We start from the raw sequence: 21,291 nt of genomic DNA, 5'->3' as shown, positions 1-21,291 counted from the left end.
AAACGACTACGCAAATAATTTCCAGAGGCTTAAATCTAGTGTTTTAACAGTTAGATTTATAATAAAACAAAATAAACAAAACGAAAAATTATTTAAACAAAATCAAGACGTCATTTACACATTTCTCCCCTTAAATTGACTCACGAAGGGCCATATTTCCAATACGAATCATTTCAGGGGAGCCAGTGAGTTGCAGTGGTGGAGGGGTGCGAACTTTGATTGCCTCTCCAGCACATTTCGGCGTTGGACGAAGCAGGATGATTTTCACACGACAATCACCATCACACATACACAAAACTATGCAGCCAATACGAGCCAAGAACTGTGAAAGTTATAAGGTCCTTTGATTATCGTGAGAATATCGCCCCCAAGCTGTGAGATAATGCCTGAATGTATATTTTCGAATTATTATGTGTATAAAATTTGCAAAACAAAACAGTGCTGTGATTAGGTATCTTATTCATTTGTAATTTCAACTTCATCAATGAAATTCGGTTTCGCGGGGTAACTGACACGAGTGCGCGATTCGCATTCATTCGAGACACGTGAGGTATGCAACACAAGCTTATAGAATATTTGATATGTGTCTAAATTAGTTATATTTAGTGGAAAAAGTGCTGCAGATTGTTCCACACTTGCTTTTCCATACACATCAACCATAAATTAAGGTGTAGAAGCAGCTTTTCAACACCAATCGGGCAGTTTACAAATATGTGTGTTGACTTATTTACGTTTCCACTTCATGTAAAAGGAAAGCACCCATTTGCATGAAAAGTTTTCGATGTTCGTTTAAGATTGTGAATATTTTGCAAATCAGTTTAAGTTGGTATTTTTCCAGAAGGAAAATCTATTTAATCCTTTCTTATTCTTCGCCCATTTTTACCTGAGCTAGCCTGGAAAGTAAAATTACGAAATGTCAGTTCCAACGTACTAATACCGAAAAAAGGAGAAAACGAGGAAATTTGCAAGAAAGATGTCATCAGTAAAACCACGAACTATCGAACTACAAAGTAAATTATGACAGTTTTATTTTTGTTGGGGATAACTTATGGAACCGAAATCAATGTGTCAAATTTGCTTGAATCATTGAACTTTCAATGCATTTCTAACACACTTTGTTAATAGATACATGTTTCATTACAAAAATTGAAGCCATCTCTAATAATCTTGCAATTAAAAAGGAAGTGCTGTGCGAATTAGAAACACAGTAATTCGAGTAACACAATGTAGCTTCTGTGTGTAATATTATGAATACAAGATTATTTTTCTGGGAGCTAAGAATGACCCCCTTCTCACTTCATTCTTTTAATATAGCAGGACCTGTTTACTCATCTAACAAAGGAATCATAGGACAACAGTGGAATATACCTACAAACTGAGTGAGATGCCAATCTGTGAAAACTCTGAAAGCATTTCTCTCAAATGCCCTACTGGAAATGCCCATACCAGACCAAGAGAAATAGTAGGCCTAAATGTTCAAGTAGCTTTCGCTGCTAATTGTTTGGAAAACTTTCTATGTGAAAAGATAAGCACTTGGAACTGGTGCTTCTGTTGTCGAATGGCTGAATCATATCAAATAAATATTTCACAAAGAACACTATAACTCGCACTATAATATAAAAAATGGGTAGTTACAATTCCGTGTCTCTCATAATTACGCTTGAACTTTATAAATTAACACAGAAATTCCCTCGAATATGCGTCACAATGTGACTTTATTTTACCCAACGCATAAATCGTTAAGAAGTGCTTTCAAGCGTAATACCCAATCTACTATAGTTACTTCTGAAAGGTACAATTTTCACTAAATAATCAAATCCCAAAGTACACATTAGAACATGTGTATGGGGTTTAATAGTGGAATTACACTTACGTGGAAACTTGTCAATATTTGATGTAATTTTGAACCGTGAGGGGAAAACTCCTGCGAGATGTGCACCACTAACAGCTATTTGTTAGAGCCTTGTTTAGATTTAGGAGTGAGCGAATTAATTTTCCCCGTCCTCTCTAACATTTACTACATTTGTCCCAATTTAGACTTCGAGACTAAAAGGAATCGAGCGCTTCTATTTAATTTTATCGATGTCCCAAATTACCGGCAATCTACAAAAAAATGCGGGCCGATTTGTTATCCCAACGTATTATTTACGGACCGAAAATGGCAAATTAGGCTATCAACCAAACGACTAAATAATGAATAATAATGATGCGAACAAAAATAAACGAAATCGTATCGATTTATAAAAGAAAAGCAATGGGGGAATTTGTCGATAAGCAAATGTTACAAAAGAAATACGAAACAAAATATTATTTCTGGCTATACAATTAAGTTACATATTCCTCCATTAGAAGGTATATACGAGGATTTGTGATTTTACACCAAAACTAGTATATGAATGGCAATGCGGTATTTCTATTTCTGCTACCTTAGTTATTGTCTTGTGTGTTTGTGTAGGTAATAAGACATTATTACAAAAGGAAAACTATCTGTATTGTAGTTAAATTGGAGGCTGCACGAAATATGATGTTATATAAAAAAAAGGATAAATATTAATAGGAATAAAATCCCCAATTTTCAAAATAGAAAACTCAACCACTGAGCTCTAAGCTACACTCAATGTCATTGCATTCTAGAACAAATGTGAACTATCAATACCCTTCAGATCACATGGATCAAAAGCAGACTCGTTTGTAAGTAATCACATAAATCAAGGTACCCCAGCCAAATGGGACTCAAGAGATGCCTTTCGATTTTTCTTCCACAGATTCCTAAGCCTAGACTGCACGGAACCCTATCACTCAATAGAGCGTAACACCACCTTCCATTATTACCCTATTAAGGTTATTAACCAGAGGATGACCTCTCGATATTTTCTTCCCTTTCCCAGATCAGACCACAATGTATGTCTCCTTATATTGGCACCATCATTACAAGGTGAACCCTTAATACTCTCTTAACACATTTTTACAGAAACCTTTTCCTAATTTTGGGCTCTAAAACAGGTCCTAGAATTTGCACCGGGCATTTATGAAGCACACTAAGAAAATCGACTAAGTTTTAAAATTATTTCGAGCAAAATAAAGCGTTTGTGTTTATGGTATTGATAAGTGAATTTTTCCATTAAACAAATTGTGTTTATTCAGTTAGAGTTTTAACACCTCTAATACACTTACCCTACATTTCAATATAATTTCCAAAAAATCAAGCATGTGTATATATTTTAAGGGTCCGATTTAAGGACGGATAAGTGCAGGTTTTCCATTATTCACAATTTTTCATGGATTATACATTATGATTGAATTTGTCATCAAGATTTTCTATCAAATTGTATATTAAGATTACATGGAATTGTTCTGAATTGTAAACGTTTGCATCATAACTAAATCAGGTGATGTAGGTATTACTTGCATTTGACAGTTGATTTAAAGGTATAATTCAGGTAACGTATCGATTTTGGAGATTTAAAATTGGCGGTTAATCTGAGCACAACGATCCCAGATTTTCTCGTCATAAATTTACCCTCATTGATTTTGGATAGACCAATACCACATTATTTATTTACCACATAATGCATAACAGGTATTTGTACATATCTTAAGAGCAACTACAAGTAAGTAAATATCACACTCACAAGATATTTAAAAAATGAAATCTTTTCATTTTGTATGCTGCCTAGTTCGCCCTTTAACTAAAAACAAACCTTAAATTAAGAATACAACATGGCTGCACATAGCAAATTAAGGGCTGTAGACACAGAGAAATAACCCAAGACGTAACAGCATTTTCCGATACAAACTGTTGCATCGAAAAGCTTCCACTCGAGGTTACCTGCAAATGGACTGACATTTGAGGTGTAGGTACATATTTTTTAATACCTTCATTAAAATGGTGATTTAATAATTAATATTAAACTTCAAATAAAATTTCGGTCGTTTTTGCTTATCTGGAATTTGGTCGAAATTCATGTTAAGCGGAGGGTAAAGAGATAAATCAAACGCGATTGAAATATTCATTCATCATTGAGCAAGGTCGAAACTCAAATGATTTGTCATAAAGTGCACATTCATGCAAAGAAACTGTTATATGAAATTCCAAAATCGGCAATTGTTAATTGAAATATTTTAATCATATTGTATTATTGTAAACAAAAGGTGTGGCAATTTCAAAATTAGCGAATTGGAAACTACATGCTAAACTATACCTCTCCCTACACGGTAGCATCTTCCATCCGCCCCCATAATCACCCCCACAGTTCACACAACAATCGTTACGATATAAACCACACACAAACTCGGCCATAAAATAACTGCCATAATAAACAAGTCGAATTCAACGTTATTGCCATTATCAGTTACCTTCAATTAAATCAGGTTTTTCATTTTCAGTTATATGCTGTGTGATTTAATCACCATATCTCACTTTAATTTTCCTCGGTGTTGTTTCGAACGTCCTTTGAACGTAATGAATAAAATACTGTATCCTTTGTAGAAATTTTCTGCGTTACAAGTTACAAGAAAATTCTGTTGTTCTTTAAGTACCTGAGGAATCAAGATAACGGCGATAGGGGTGGAAATTCAGGGTTTTTTAATGGAAATCTGGTATTACATTTCTTAGCTCACCATGAGATGGCTCCTTGCTGATCATGCAGGTTTTGAATTGCGTGGGATATTTAACAGTCGTTTGGTATTGGTTGTAAAAAGACACTAACTAATGAGAACATACACTAGATAGATGCACGGGTCATTTTAAAATACCAAATCACGTTGACGTAGGGGAGTGGCCTTGATTTTTTGAAGCGACTACTTTGAAATTGAGTAATTACTGTTGTGTAAACTCGACGAAGTATACGGTATTTTGATGCCAGTACCCTAATTTCACATTTTTTTAAGTGCAAATCTGGTGGATTTTTTTACGAATAAACACAAAGTTGGTTTGTTTTACTTGAATTTGTATTTCCGTATTTGTTTTCCCTTTTAGAAGTTTTATTAAATGCGTCTTTTATTGCTTTTTAAATTTTTCAATTTAGATAAGGTGTCTAAGTAAGGCACATCTGGTCGTTGCGATAAGAAGTTTTATTGTTAGGCGAAGTTTAATTATGCACATGTGATTTCGCTGCTAAAAGGTTACGAAGAATTGCGCGTTTATCGTCGGAAGTGGGGACGTTTGGCTCGTTCCGTCGTGATTGGCAATTTATTTGAAAATTCATGAGGAAGGAGTTTGTTTTATGGGGTAACTGAAAATTAAAGTACTGGAGACGACGAAGCTGCTGCTGATGCTGGTTTCGCGACAAAGAACGTGTACATTTTTAAGCTAAATTTCCGAGCGTATATGCTATAGTTGTTAAGTTAAAGACGCATTCATATTTTATAATAAATTTGTGCGGAAGCAAGCTGTGTGAGAAATTGTACGGGCGTTTGTTCAATTCGGAAAAGCTTTTGTAATGTATGCTCAATGTCACTGAAGGTCAAACTGTGGGCGATTCGCTGTCACTGAAGGTCAAAAGTAGACTCTGCGATTCCGATGTCACTGGAGGTGAAATAGAGGGCAGATTTTAAGGTGACATGGAAGGAATAATTGATGGTGAAATAGACAGTAGATGAATATGTTCGATTCTGGCTCACATTTACTTTAATCTCTGCGCAAGATCAATGTAATGATCAAAGATTCGGTTCTTATCGATGGAAACAGGTTGGTTGGGCCTGTATCAGAAACCGGTGGGTTAAACAAACCTCACTCTGTTAAACGGACCTATTTGTAATGAACAGAGCTGTTTCTATGGAACAGACGTGTTTTTGTTTAACTGATCAATTCCGGCTCAACCGACCTATTTTTGCGTCGCCAATTAATGTACGTACTTTGGTCCCGATACGGAGATACCGATTTTACGAAGAATTCCGAGAAGTGGGGACGTTTGTGATTGGCGATTTAGGACATTACTTTATGGCGCTAGTTTTCTTAAATACTGGAGTCAACGTAAAACGCAGCTGCGGCTAGTGCTAGTTTTCGCGAAGGTTGAAAAGTGTGTACTTATTTTTACGCTAAATTGTGGACATTCTGCCCTATTTGTTTATTTGAAGACGTAGTTCGTCATTTTTATAATAATTTTGTGCAGAAGCAAGTTAACCAAAGTGGTTTAAGAAGTTTTACGCATCTTGTTCGAGTACGGAAAAGGTTTCGTAGAGTTGAAATAGCAAGCAGTTGTAGTACATCGAGGCATTTTGTTAAAGTTAAAAGTTTCTGCCGTCCGAAGAGCCACCGAAAATTTTTCATCTTATTCATCAAATCAATTTTGTTTGTCATAAAGTTCAGTGTTATCAAGTGAAATGTCCAAAAGCTATCAGCGTTTGTGTGTGAGTTAAGTGCGCCTGAAAATCGCAAACCTCCTCCGACCAAGTTATTTGAATTATTAAACAAAACTGTAAGATAATAATTTGTGTGTACACTAATTAACCACATCAATTTTGCTTTTCTTATTATCCACTCCTTAAATCTTTCTTCTAGTAGGGAAACGAATTTGGAATAATATGTAGATTATTAAAAAAAAAAAATTGAAAGCTACACAGATCGGTCATGAAAAAATATTCAATTACCTGAACTGTATACGTCATAGGCCACTGAGATAAGGGTAGATATTTGAAAGAGATGGTTTCGTTGATGATTTTCGGGTGTAAAATTCCTGTACTCCTGCACTTGAGAAACAAAACCCTCACTAAAAACGTATTTGAAAAATAAAAGGGGGATACTTTGACACGGTCCGTTCTCGAATGTGGTAAAAACTAAGTTAGTCACAGGGATAATTAATGTTGAGAGCACTTAGCTGATCTAACTAACAAATGATTAACAAAGAGGCTCAAATATCAAGTGCTCAGAACGTGATATCCTGCAAAATTGCTATCCACTAAATTCCAAGGCAAGATATGTGCTGGTAGAGTTTATTAAACAGTTCTTTTTCCCTATTTGGAAAAAGAAATAAACATCATTGTGAAGCTCCATCGGCACATTGCTTTGTAACTTCTCCTGTTGACATACAAGGTGAAAGTTTGCCGAAGCGCGTCACGTTTATTTTTCCGGTGGCTGCCTGCATTACGCGAAAAGTGTGCTTTTTAGACATTCGGCATTCGTGAATTTGGAATGAGGAGTAATTTATTGGATGGGATAATTATCAAAATTAGTCAAGGCTATTGTTCGATTTTTGTTACACACGCACACCTTAACAAATGTAATTTTAACGGGGAAAAAAAACGTGGCATTAGACAAATCTAGAAAAATGTCGAAAGGTCGAGATTGATGGCTGGCTGACACGCGCCATGCGTCAAACCTGAAATAAGTTCAGGAATGTAGCGTTGAATTCTTGCAGGGAAGCACACTTAGAGGCTAATGTTGGTATATCTCCTTCAATTCAAGATTTGAAAGAGGTGAATAATTATTGTTGCCAACTAGGACACACTGTTCAACTTCATTCGGTTATTCAAATAATAATAGTGTGGTACGGATAGCGACTGAATAGCCATAAGACATTATTGATCAATGCGAGAGATAAAGATAAACAGTAAATTAGAAAGGGCTGTGATAGCAAAGTTCTTTGCTCAAGAGTTAGGATTTGTGTCATGAAATGTTAGGTTAGGTAATTCATTTTCTAATTTGCTCTTTACGCTCTCTCTCTCGCTTTGTATATGTCCATTACAAAAAAAAAACGACCTACCATAATACCAAAGCAGTGCAAGACAGATTAACGGAACGAAACCACCCTTCCGATTGTTCTGTTGCATTAAACATTGCAAGAGGTATCATTACCCTTGTTCAATATTATCAATACATTGAAGCAATTACGACCACTAGTATCAGATCCGGATGTGGGGGCATAGAATAATAGGTCACCACATTTGTATGATAAATTATGCATCTACTTAGTGATTTGGATAACATTATCTCCAATATTCATCCCCTCGTGATTTTAGTTTTCTTCATCTTCTGCATACGTCTAACCTAATTGAAATATTCTGCAATAACTATATATTGTAATGAGAACACTTAAGGCACCAAACACGTGAGGGTGGCACAACGAAATCGAAATTTATAAGGAGCTTTAGAAGAAAACACAGAAACTCCTGGCGTCAACCCCCTAAGCAGCGTTTCCACTCCTTCAATAATTTTAAATTGAACTGTAAAGTAACAATGTACCCCTTACTATATTTATATAGCATGCAAACGCTGCTTTACTAACTAAGTACATTGTCGAACACTAGATGTCGCTAACTAACCATAACAAATGATAACAAAATGTCATTTCCACTTCCTAGTCTTATCAGAAATCATGCCTGGATCCCTTGGCGTCACAAGACACTTCTTTCTGTCACTTGTGATCTGAAAACCTGCTATCCAAACCTGAAACTTATAAACCGTTCATCCGATTTCCCGTTATTCATTTAATACCGTTTTCCCGTTTATCGGATAAATCGGATAATTGATACAAGATTGCTATGCATGTATTTTTTATGCATGTTTGTTGGGTATTTTATGCTATGTATTTCACGATCTTTCTATCCGCTGGATCCTTTTTCAGGTTGACAAACAGTTTCTGTTGTTGGGTGGCGAGGGTGTTCAGCGACTCCATTTTCCCCGTTCTCTAAAAATTATTTTGCTAATTTTCTGATTAGTAGTAGTAATAAGCTAGCAGTTTGTTTGTTGCCGTCGGGGATTTCTTTGTCCATTGAGCATTGCAGATCCGTGAGTCTTGTTCTTCTGTTTCTTCTTTTGGACACTAAACCAAAGGCGTGTAGGAAATTAAGATCCCTTTCCAATGATATGTCACACGAGTTTCGACCCAAGATTCAATTTAAAGTTATTGAAGGGGCGACAACCCTGCTTTGGGGATTGACGCTAGGGGTGTACATTTTCAAGTAAAAAACGCCCCCCTTCCAAACACAATCGACTTGTATTTGCGTTTCTTTTCAAAAGCTTTCCTTACGAGTTATTTACTCGTTTTCGTTGTGCCACCCTGTATAGCGATATCTATAGCGTAAATACTAAGCGACATAGTAACGAAACGTAACCATTTATTTAAAAAAATATCATTCTCACATGGTATGTACTGTACTTACATATTATCAAGTTGTGATTTTAATCAACTTCGAGTATTTAGCATAACAATTTGTTAATTCACTTATTATTAACAAAATTGTTTCCATTTTGGCAATAAGTATTCTTTTTTGTCTTTTAAAGGAAATTTCGACTATGTACTAGTTAAATAAAAAGCGAATCAAAGTCCATCATTGGCGGTTGGGTTTTTTCTAAATTGTTTATTAATTTTTAGTAAATGTATAGAAATCATATGGATCTGAAAATCTATCTACTGAAAATCCCTAGGAAAATCCAGTGGATTTGGAGAATGGATAAAAATGAATTTTATCGCCTTTTTTTTATTCATATTTAAAATCACAATAAGATTGTTGATTACAAGTTCGAATGTATAAGGTGTTCCAAAATTGATTGAGGAAAAGAAAGAACATTTTCAGTTTTAAAACGCACTGCTAAATTAGAAAATAGGAGAGGATATTCTGGTGGAAAGGGAAACATTTGATATAATGAAATTTCCAACATACGTTTCTCGGTACTCTCGATCAGAAACCGGGCCATATTGGGGTTTTTCCATTTCTCGTAAAGAAAGAACCTACAAATGCCAAAAAACGCTAACCTTACCCTAGGTGAATTTTCCACTAACCAGGAATCGCTAAATCTCGATATTCCCAATAATACGGACTAGAAAGTTATTGCGCAATAATTGGAAAAATCTGTATTTAATTTATTTAATCGACCCATCTTAATTTGTTCAGATAGAAAACAAAAACAAACGAAAATATCATTTATTTGTTGCTATGGGAAAGAAAGAATTTATTTTTCTATCAATTACCTTTGTGACAATCTTGGGATAGTAAAAATTAATCATTTATACATATTTTACTTTCAAAATGGTTTACACACTAGCTGAAAGAGTGGAAAGATTTATCTAATTTTCTCAACCGATTTAAAAAAATCAAACGTCAAAATAAAGGACTTCGAATGACCTTTCAAACAAGCTATTACTCGATACCACTTGGCGTTTAAAACTTTTAGTGGAATAATCCCAGGGGGCAGAGAGTGAAAGGGGGCGAAGTAGTTTTTGGTTAAAAAGTTGACAAACCTTGACAAAACTTTTGACGTGCCTCGGCGTTTTTTTCATTTAATCGGTGGTTTTCGATAAATCCGCGATGGGAAGTTTTCAAATAAACACCGTGTATATCTGGTTCATATTCAATCGGATCGGATTTTTATATATTTTTTATACATTTTTTCTATATTTAAAAAAAGAATTTAAAATGTAATTTTAGATTAAAATATGTAAGGCGTTTCAAAAAATCAGGAGAAATCCATAAATTTTTTACCTGATCCCGTATAAATACGTGTTCTAAAAACGGAAGATTATTCAATAATCATTACAAAGGAGCATTTTTGCTTAAAATAAAAGAAATGAGGGACATTTTAAAATTTTTGATCCAAAAAGAGAAAAAGAGCACCTATAGTTATTTGATTGTACACAATTACGATACATTTTGAAAAGTATTTAACTAAACTTGAAGTACATCCAAATCCACTTGCCCTAAATTTGTTAGATAATAGTGAGGACACGCACAGGTTAAAAAGACAAAAAACTCTCGACTTGCCCTCGAGATTTAAGTAAATGTAACTAAATAAATAATTAGTAATAACCATAGCCTTAGTATATGTATATATGTAGAGTAATTAACCAAGTTCTTGTCATTGGACAAAACTTTCGTGTCCACTGCAATGCATACACATTGCAACATATTTGCTTATAGTAATGTAAATTATACTGATTGCAAATAGAAATATAAAAAAAAAATTTAAAAAAAATTAACTATAGACAGACGGAAAAAATTTATTCTTTTTTTTTAAATGATATAAAATGTCGACTTTTGATAAAATTTTGACATGTCCAAAAAACGGCGATCACAATCACAATAGCCACCTAGTATAAGGTAGTCGAAGCTAAAAATATCAATTTTGGCACTAAGATAATAAGTAGGAACGAAATTTGAATTACTGATTAACCTGATGAGCACAAAATTATAGTGAAAGAAAATTTTGAAAATGTCAATGTTGACACTACAGTGTGAAGTTGGAGTGTCATCAGAGAAAGAATTACTCATTAACCTGATGAGCACACAATTTTAAATTAACAGCACAAATGAGCGTCTTAGAACATAATTCCTTTCAAGATTGACGTGTTCCAGAATTTGTTAATGTTAAATATCCGAAAATAACACCTACTCTTTATATAAATAAAGAAATTTAACGTTTGGTCAATGTTTGGCCCAAGGTATTAAAAAGTCCGATGGGTAACCAGAATCCCTAGTGCAGTAAAGTTTTATAACACATATTTAACATTATATCAACATCAGAAATGAGATTGTTATATAATGAGGATTCTATACTAATGCAACGCTACCAAACTATTAATTGTTAAAGTTTTGCTACACCAGAACTACGTCTATTATTAATTCAACTATCATCGAAGGATTTGTTGGCCAATGAAATGAAAAACAAGATGAGAACACGGAAAATAAATTTTAAATGTTTCGAGAAAAGCGATTGAAAGTTAAGGAAACATAAAAACAATGTTAAATTCGTTTGAATAAAAAAGAAAACTTTAACATGGACTTTCATTTAGTTTTAAATTTAGGGACACGTCACGAATACTTTTAAGTACACGACAAGAAAATTTTCTCGTGTCTTGGAAAGTGTGCCGGCGAAAATCTATAAATGTGTGCGATCGCGAAGTTTGTCGTAACACATTAAGGCGTTGGAGCAACAATGCGCCCCAAACAAAACGTTTTCATTTTTTAGGTTAGCAAACTCATCTCTCAACAATCTTGAATGTCTCTTACAGCTTGCACTCTAAAGTTATTATGCTAATTAATTATCTCTGGGGAGTTTCAGTAAAATATGAAATCCATTCATTTTGTCAATGATTGATTAATATGCAATAATTTACATCTAAATTACGGAACGTAATTGTCTAGTATATTAAGTTACATCCATAACTAGTTAACTAAACCTTCCCCGATAGTAGTGACCAACCCCCATTAGGTATTCTGATAAAATTATAACTTTCCGATCTTATCGTCGCCTCATAGGTAATATTCCTGTTATTTCAAAGCAAAAATCGCTATCCATTTTTTATATTATAGTAATTGCACGAATGCGATAGTATTACCAATTCCATGCGGATGCGGATCTTTATTTTATCGTTTTCTATCGACTTGAAAAGGTTTTAGTGCTTTAAATCGATTAGGGTATTCTAAAAAGCAGTGTATTTGCATTCTCTGATCAATAAGATTTTTTTTTCTAAAGTGGCGCACCCTAAACGTAATCAAGATTCTGAAAAGCACCTTCTGAAAGTATTTTTGGGTCATTCGCACAAATCAGCGTTTGTGTCACCATTCACAAAAGTGTACCTCTATATGTGGTCTCATTGATTTCGAGAAATGTCTACTTCATACTTGGACGCCGGAGTTGAAGAAACGTTTTTATTCATTTAATAGATTTTGAAGAATATTGTAATGAATACCGTCACAGTCAAGCACTGAATACTCTATTCAAACTCTACCTTAGAATGACATTATAATTTGATTCTGTATCCTTTTGAAGAGAGTAGTAAATTTTAACCGGTGTTGGTTTTTGTTTGAAAAGAGTTTTCCCGATTGTTGTTGAAGAGACACCTTTTTGCTGTTTACAATGCTATTAAGGTAACCAAAGGTTTAGTTTACTTACTGTGATTTGATTTTTGTAGCTATCGTTCAGGATTCTATTTCGGTTTGAGTTCTGGAGAGAATTGTATTCAACTATCCAGAAAATAACACATTTAAGGTAATTTATGGATTTTGGTTTTTCGATTTTATGATAATTATTATTCCTACCTTGGTACGAAAGTAGACGCAACTTTCAATACAAACGAATACAGGATTGTTCACATATCTAATTGCATAACAATTATAGTGAATAGCATTAAAAATCACAACTACAAAAAATAAACTACTAATTTATTAATAACATCGATATTGGCCACATTCTTTATAAACCTAAGAGCTCTGTCCAATGATGACCCAGCGTTCAATTTAAAATTATTGAAGAGGAGGTAACTCTGCTTAGGAGGTTGACGATAGGGATGTACATTTTTAAGTAAAATATGTAATTGTCTCTTTTTTGCAATATTATTGTAACCTTACACTTATTATTATTTTAAATATAATATAATAAATTAATAATATAATATAATAAATTAAATACACTGTACACTGTATATAAAATAAATTTTTTAGAAATCATTTTTATTTACCATACCTTCCAGTAGCAAGGGAAGTAATTTATTCTAAGAATGGAATTATAGATTTGCGTTATTGGACTTGGTTTTGTGTTTATGATTGTTGCTACCTCACGAGCATTATAATTATTCTTATTGGAAAGGGATATCTGATGAGGAATTGGCAGCTCTGTTGTTCTAGTTGATGCGGCTAGGGACTACAACTACCCGTTGATAGTTTAACCGCGTGTGTAAAAAGATAATTCACGAAAAAGAGAATATTCTATAATCGATCAATTTTATTTTATTGACAAATTTCTATTAATTTCAAATCTGTTCTATACATACTTGATTACTAAAATGCATCTTTCTTCATACTCCCACCAAAATTACTAAGAGGTAATTTTTAAAATCATTACATGATTGATCTGGCGGTTTTCCTCGAAAACGTCTATACTTCACGCAATTGCGAACCACATGTTGTATTGCTTTTCTACCTTTCAAGATCCAAACCTTCTCTCTTAAGTGGGACACGATGTATTGAGCTCCTGCATGACACTTATCCTCATGAATAAGCGCATCAACAACAGGATGTCTTGAAGGAAGCAGAATACACTTCGTAGGAAAATACCATGGAATCTCATCCATCACAGTATTAAACGCCGTAACCATCCTCTTCCTCTCTTGTTGAACTTCATCTTCATTTTCGACATATTTATTGATGGGCCATTGTTCAATATCTTTAAGCCAAGCTGGTCCCTCCCACCACTTTGACTCCAATAATGAACGAGCATCACATCCACGAGAAGGCAAATCCGCAGGATTCAAGGACCCAGGCACGTGACACCATTCCTCTGGCTCAGTGTTTAAAAGGATCTTTTTCACCCTATTTCCTACGAAGGTTCCCCAGTTATCGTTACGTTTTATCCAAGACAATGCCGTAGTAAAATCTGTCCAGAAGTAACGATTAACATTATCCAACTTTAATGAATTTTCTACAGTCTGACACAGTCGACTACCAATTTCGCAAGATATCAATTCCAACCTATTGATGGTTATATCCTTTAAAGGAGCAACTCTGGATTTGGCCATCAATAGCTGTACCACTCCTATACCGTTGACTTCACTTCGAAGAAAAACTGTGGCAGCATATCCACTTTTACTTGCGTCACAAAATGTATGAAGAGTTCAACTTTGTTTGTTGCCTCTGCAAGCCCAACGAGGAATTTCTAATAAATTGAGTAACGCAATATCATGTTTCCATTTAAGGAATTTTCTCGACACTTCGGATGACACAGATTCATCCCAACCAAGTTTTGAATTCCAGGTTTCCTGAAGTAGTAACTTTGGTACTAACGTCAGAGGAGCTAATATTCCAAGCGGATCAAATATTTTAGCTACTTCAGCCAAAATAATTCGTTTAGTGGTAGCTTTCTCAACTCCTTTAACGTTTACAAAACATGACAAGGTGTCAGACCTTCGATTCCACTTCATTCCCAATACATTAGTAACTACTAGCTGTTCGAGAAAATCATCAACGTTACTTTCCCACATTCGAAGACAAAATTTCGCTTCTGCCATTATACGCGTTGACTCGTTCTTGAATTTCATGTATTCTTCGACGTTATCAAAACATGCAACTACATTATCAACATATAACGTTGTTAATAGCTTATCCGCTGTTGACCTAAGATGCTGATCAACTCTTCGCAATGGTATTCAATAACTGCAGATAAAAGGAATGGACTACAGTTAACACCAAAAACGACACGCTTATGTCGGTAAATTTTCATATCTGAACATGTAGAATCCTCCCACCAGAGAAACCGTAGGAAGTTTCGATCATCTTCCTTAACTCCAATCATCAAAAATGCTTTTTCAATATCAGCTGTTGCAGCGACTGACTTTTCTCTAAAGCGTAAGAGGAGGTCAGGAATAAGTTCGAGCAGATTGGGCCCCTTAGCTAAACATTGATTAAGACTTGGCGCCACCTGCACTACAACATGATGCGTCAAATACCGGTCGCACCTTTGTAGTGCTACTGTCTGGTTTGTACACAGGTCGGTGTGGTAAATAATGACAACTTACACATTCACCTTTTACTTCTTCTATTACATCAAGGTTTAACCATTGTTTAAATACCTGTTCGTAGTCCATGTACTTTCCGTCTGCTTTCAACTTTTGTGTCGTATTTTCTAACCTTCTCTCAGCTACAAATTTGTTTGTAGGTAACCGTGCATGTGCATGATCATCTAACCAAGGAAGAGAAATTTGATATCTACCGTCACTATCCCTTGATACGGTCTGCCGAAAATGTTCCCGCACTTGGTCATCGACTTCGGCCTTTGTTAGCTTTTCACAAGGATCGTCAATACCAATTTTTTCTAAATCCCACAAATTTGTAATTGTGGATGACGAATTGAGCATTGACGTAACTATCATACTAGTAGAAGACCATTCACCACAAGTTTTTACTTTTCCCAAAACAGTCCACCCTAATAGTGTCTCAATTGCAGTTAACCCGCTTTCTAATTGATGCAACTTTCCAGTCAGCAACTTCCCATAAATATCACCTCCAATCAGAACTTCGATTTTATGACTTCCGCTACCGACGTCGTTCACTACAATACCACGTTCATGTAGCTCTTGTGTCCAATTGGCTTTTAATAGTTTAGGAATCCCACCACAAATGTTGTCTTCATCGTAGACGTCAAAATGACATTTGAATTTGGAAGACAAACTTTCCAAGTAAAGTTTATACTTTTTGTGCGTTTTAGAAACTATAGATGCACCTCCAAACAAATTATGGGAAAACGTTGATTCTGCAATTTTACGGTACCCTAATTCTAACGCCAAACTTTTCAGAATATAGGAGAATTGCGCTCCAGGGTCGATAAATGCACGCACTTCCTTAGATGTATTTTTTCCAAGTACTTTCACACGAAGTGTTTGTAGAATTACATCCCCACTGCATACACGACTCGCCATACTCGTAGACAAATTTTCTAAATCCTTATCACCTTCACTGCACTTTCTACTTTCTGATGTTGTATCACTCTTCTGGAGATCAGGACATAAAATTACATAATGTCTCTTTACATACGATACACTTCACTCGATATTTACAAGATTTTGATCTATGACCAAATCGTAGGCAAGTAAAACAACGTTTTGTCTCTTTAAGCTTCTGTTTTCTGTCTTCTAGTGACCACCCTTGTGCGATGAAACAATCTTGAGTATCGTGACTCTTTTCACAAAATCCACAAGAGCTTTTAACATTTCCAGAGTGCAATTCCATTGCCGTAGGAATTTTCTCAACTTTTTTCTGGATTGCATTTTTGACTTTATTCGAAAGATTTGAAGTCAAACCGAAACCTTCTTGAGCCAAGGAAATTCGTTGTTCACCTTCAACTTCCATACGTAAGAACTGCATCAATTTATTCAACTTATTTGTGGTTTTGTCAGCATCCTTCCACTCCGCACTTCTTTGCCATGCTTGTAATACTCCACCATCGGATACAACATTGCGTCATATTTGTCTGAAGTTACTTTTAACGACTCCAATGCACGCAAATGACTTTCCAACTGGTCATAAAGTTTTGACAAATCACCCTGTTTTTCAGTTTGACTGACATTGTGAATAATTAATTTTAGCATTTCACGCACATAAACTTCAACCAAGAATTCTTCTCTCCCAAACCTCTCTTTCAACGCTTTTACGGCTTTGGGATAATTCTCTGCAGTCTGCGGATAACTACACACCAATTCATGGGCACGGGACCCATCTACCATCAATTGTACCAAAAATTGAAACTTGTCACTGTCATGTATGGTAATGTCTTCGTCTATCTTTTTAAACTGACTCCAAAATCCTAACGACTCTTTGACTTCTCCGTTAAACTTTTTGTAGTTAAATTTTGGCAATTTAAAATTTCTTTGATTACCCAATACTGGCAAGTTCTCATTTTCAGTTATGGATTTGCAATTTTCATCTCTCAGCACTTCAAACACTCGCCTTGCTGTTTGAAACATTTTCTTATATTGAGCAATATCATCAAATTCTTCATTTTGTTGATCATCGTCCACGTTGTCGTCAAGCATTTGGTTTTTGATCGTATCGTCCAATGTTTGCAATTCCCGATGAGTATCCTCCAACATTAATACATTCACACGCATCTGATCCAAATCCGGAATAGTATTTTGGCTTTCAACGTTTATGTCATCACACAACTTCTTCAACTGCCGCCTGACAGGACGACGCGCTCTCTCTAATCGATCCATAGGTTTTCAAGTTTTCGAATTATTCGACAACTCACAAATCACGTCGGGGTCACCAAAAAATGTTCTAGTTGATGCGGCTAGGGACTACAACTACCCGTTGATAGTTTAACCGCGTGTGTAAAAAGATAATTCACGAAAAAGAGAATATTCTATAATCGATCAATTTTATTTTATTGACAAATTTCTATTAATTTCAAATCTGTTCTATACATACTTGATTACTAAAATGCATCTTTCTTCATCTGTAATGATGTTTCCTTCTTCATCTGCTGTTATTGTGGCAGGAAAGGTTTGAAATACTGATGCAAGATGTTCGTCCGCTTTGCCCAAGTTCCGTTGCTTAGTCGTAGACGTGGAATATGTTGTAAGGACCGTTTTATTTTTCCTGTAGCTTTCCATATAGTGAGTAGTCGTTACGTTTGTCCAAAGGATCGCTTATGAGTTGCCACACGGAGAAAAATGGATTGTTAAAATCATATAGTAAAAATTATATTGTAATCAGTACGAGAAGCTATTATTAAATCAAACAAACCTTGACACACGCTGTACAATATGAATATGTCTAATCAAAATTATTCTCACTATAATAATGATATTGTATTAAATATGATCTTAGATATTTAAATATATCCAAGAGCAAATAGATAATAAACATTAAAATATAGTTTATTAACGAAATGGGTTTATTATTTGTGTATAATACAGTTTAGCATAGGTATAACGCATTCTGCGGTTGAAAAATTGTTAGTTTAACAACCCATATAATAATTTTTAACATATGATGTAATTGTAATGATGCTGAATCTGCAAGATAAGCATAAGCTTATTTTGAGAACAACCGTTACAAAGGTTGCATTAAATTATTAAAAGCTCTGTATTGATATTGTATGCGGTTTTTGTTCAGTCGACAGTCAGTTCAGTGCGTATGTGTATGTGGCTCGCAATTTTGGTGAAGTTTATAGACTTTGAGGGTTGGGCCAATACAATATGGCAGTATAAGTAGGTACAACAAAACTGTATTATATTGATTATATACCTTATTGTTGCAAATATATCATGATTTTTGAACTTATAATTTTATATATTCGAAACCAATATGTGTGTATCCTGATTTTTGGTAAAAAAGGAAGGTTATACACTGCCTTTTTTTGAGCCCGAAAAAAAAATTGTCTCAGATCGACCCGGAAAAAAAATTTTCTTATAGAATGTGGCCTGTAGAATCCATAATTTCAAACAGTTCCAAGATTGGGCTTCTAGTTCAAAAGTTACAGCCCTTTGAATTTTCTTTCGAAATTGGTTTCTAGTCTATAACTTTTGATTGAGAAGTCTGATCGAAAAAGTACGAATTGTTTTGGATTCTAAGTACCAAAATTAATAAGAAAAAGTGTTTTCCCGAGAAATTTTGGTGCAGTCGATTTTTGGTAAAAAAGGAAGGTTGTACACTGCCTTTTTTTGAAGCCCTCAAAAAAAATTGTCTCAGATCGACCCGGAAAAAAATTTTCTTATAGAATGTGGCCTGTAGAATCCATAATTTCAAACAGTTCCAAGATTGGGCTACTAGTTCAAAAATTACAGCCCTTTGAATTTTCTTTCGAAATTGGTTTCTAGTCTATAACTTTTGATTGACAAGTCTGATCGAAAAAGTACGAATTTTTTTTATTTTTTATGAGGCGTCGGCTACTACGGCCATTAGCCTATAGTTTGCAGAAAACTAATTTTTAAATTGAACTTTATAGTACATATATAAAATAAACAAATAAACCAGATCACATCAATATACAAACAACCATAATATACATATTAAAATTTTAACAAGATATTCATTATTATTACTACCATCACCATTACCACCCTTTTCATTATTTTTATTTTTGGCGATCATCTATAGTTTATCCAGCATTCCAATGCACCGCATGTAGGTAATTGTCCTCTCACACTCTTCCCTTCCCTTAAAATTTTCGGCCCACACCCGCTGAACATCAAACTTCACGCAAGTACAGAGTATATGTTCCACCGTCAATGCTACATTACATCTCTCACATACTGGAGCATTCTCACCTTTCAGCAAGTAGCCATGTGTGAGAGCAGTGTGCCCTATCCTCAGCCTGTACAGTTTAGTCTGGTTATATCGTCCCACCTTCATGTGGAAGAGCGGACCTGGGCTTGGTTTGACCCTTCTAAGCCTAGTATCCGTCTCCGTCCACGCTTCCCTCCATTTCTCCATCAACTGACTCATCACAATCGACCGTCTTGTTCTTTTCGTCGAGTCTGCGAAATCAGTCTCGCCCAATCCCAGTTCATCCAATACCTCTCCAGATCGTATGCCTAACGGCCTACATGCTCTTAATCGCGCAGTTCTTGTTCTATCAGTAAGTATTTGGTGGTTTGGATGGTTTTCCTGCAGCGATATGTTCAGATAATACTGAGTGATGATCTGCTTTCTTCGCAGAGCCAGCGGGAGAACGTTTGCCTCGACGTGGAGGGCATCAGTCGGACTTGTTGGAAAAGCTCCAAGTGCGTATCGAATCGCGAGATTCTGAACTTTATCAAGTTCCTTGAGCTGAGTTTTACTACAGGTGGAGTAGACGTTACAGCCGTAGTCGAACTTTGAAAGTATCAGAGCCTTATAAACGTCAAGAAGCGTTTTCGGATCGGCTCCCCACTTGTGGTGTGCGAGTACTCTGATAATGTTTAACAATTTTCGACAAGACGTTACCAGCCCTTCTACATGTCGTTTCCACCTCAGCTCGCTATCGAAAACCAGACCTAAAAATCTGATCTCCCGGGGCACATCTATCACTCGGCCATTCAGGTATAGTTTTGGATTCTACGCACCAAAATTAATAAGAAAAAGTGTTTTCCCGAGAAATTTTGGTGCAGTCGATTTTTGGTAACAAAGGAAGGTTATACACTGCCTTCTTTAGAGGCCCGAAAAGAAAATTGTCTCAGATCGACCCGGAAAAAAATTTTCTTATAAAATGTGGCCTGTAGAATCCATAATTTCAAACAGTTCCAAGATTGGGCTGCTAGTTCAAAATTCACAGCCCTTTGAATTTTCTTTCAAAATTGGTTTCTAGTCTATAACTTTTGATTGAGAAGTCTGATCGAAAAAGTACGAATTGTTTTGGATTCTACGCACCAAAATTAATAAGAAAAAGTGTTTTCCCGAGAAATTTTGGTGCAGTCAATTTTTGGTAAAAAAGGAAGGTTATACACTGCCTTTTTTTGAGACCCCGAAAAAAAAATTGTCTCAGATCGACCCGGAAAAAAAATTTCCTTATAGAATGTGGCCTGTAGAATCCATAATTTCAAACAGTTCCAAGATTGGGCTACTAGTTCAAAAGTTACAGCCCTTTGAATTTTCTTTCGAAATTGGTTTCTAGTCTATAACTTTTGATTGAGAAGTCTGATCGAAAAAGTACGAATTGTTTTGGATTCTACGCACCAAAATTAATAAGAAAAAGTGTTTTCCCGAGAAATTTTGGTGCAGTCGATTTTTGGCAGGGTGTGTATATTAGTTGCAATAATCTAAGTTACTTATTAATACAAAGCGGAGATGTTAATTCAACTACTCCCGTATTACAAAAGCATGCATATGAGATGGTTGCCGTTACATACAGTTTTTTTGTATGAGTTAAAACAATATATA

The 21,291-nt window shown here is 35.2% G+C and overlaps 1 protein-coding gene across 2 annotated transcripts in view; it reads right to left on the bottom strand.

Annotated features, from left to right (window-relative positions):
• Window positions 1-21,291, bottom strand: part of LOC116165584 (neurotrimin-like) — a 355,447-nt gene that overhangs the window by 181,729 nt on the left and 152,427 nt on the right. Inside the window, exon 1 of one of the 2 annotated variants that reach the window (XM_031480145.1) lies at window positions 4,203-4,298. The exons of the other annotated variant lie outside the window; for it this stretch is intronic. Coding sequence (XP_031336005.1) covers window positions 4,203-4,239 — 37 coding nt within the window. The 5' untranslated portion in view covers window positions 4,240-4,298. Of the gene's footprint in view, window positions 1-4,202; window positions 4,299-21,291 lie in introns of those variants that run through there. 2 annotated transcript variants of the gene reach the window in all.

This window comes from Photinus pyralis, unplaced genomic scaffold (assembly GCF_008802855.1).
Source record: "Photinus pyralis isolate 1611_PpyrPB1 unplaced genomic scaffold, Ppyr1.3 Ppyr1.4_LG3a, whole genome shotgun sequence".
Lineage (NCBI taxonomy): Eukaryota > Metazoa > Arthropoda > Insecta > Coleoptera > Lampyridae > Photinus > Photinus pyralis.
This window is presented reverse-complemented; position numbering and strand designations above follow the sequence as displayed.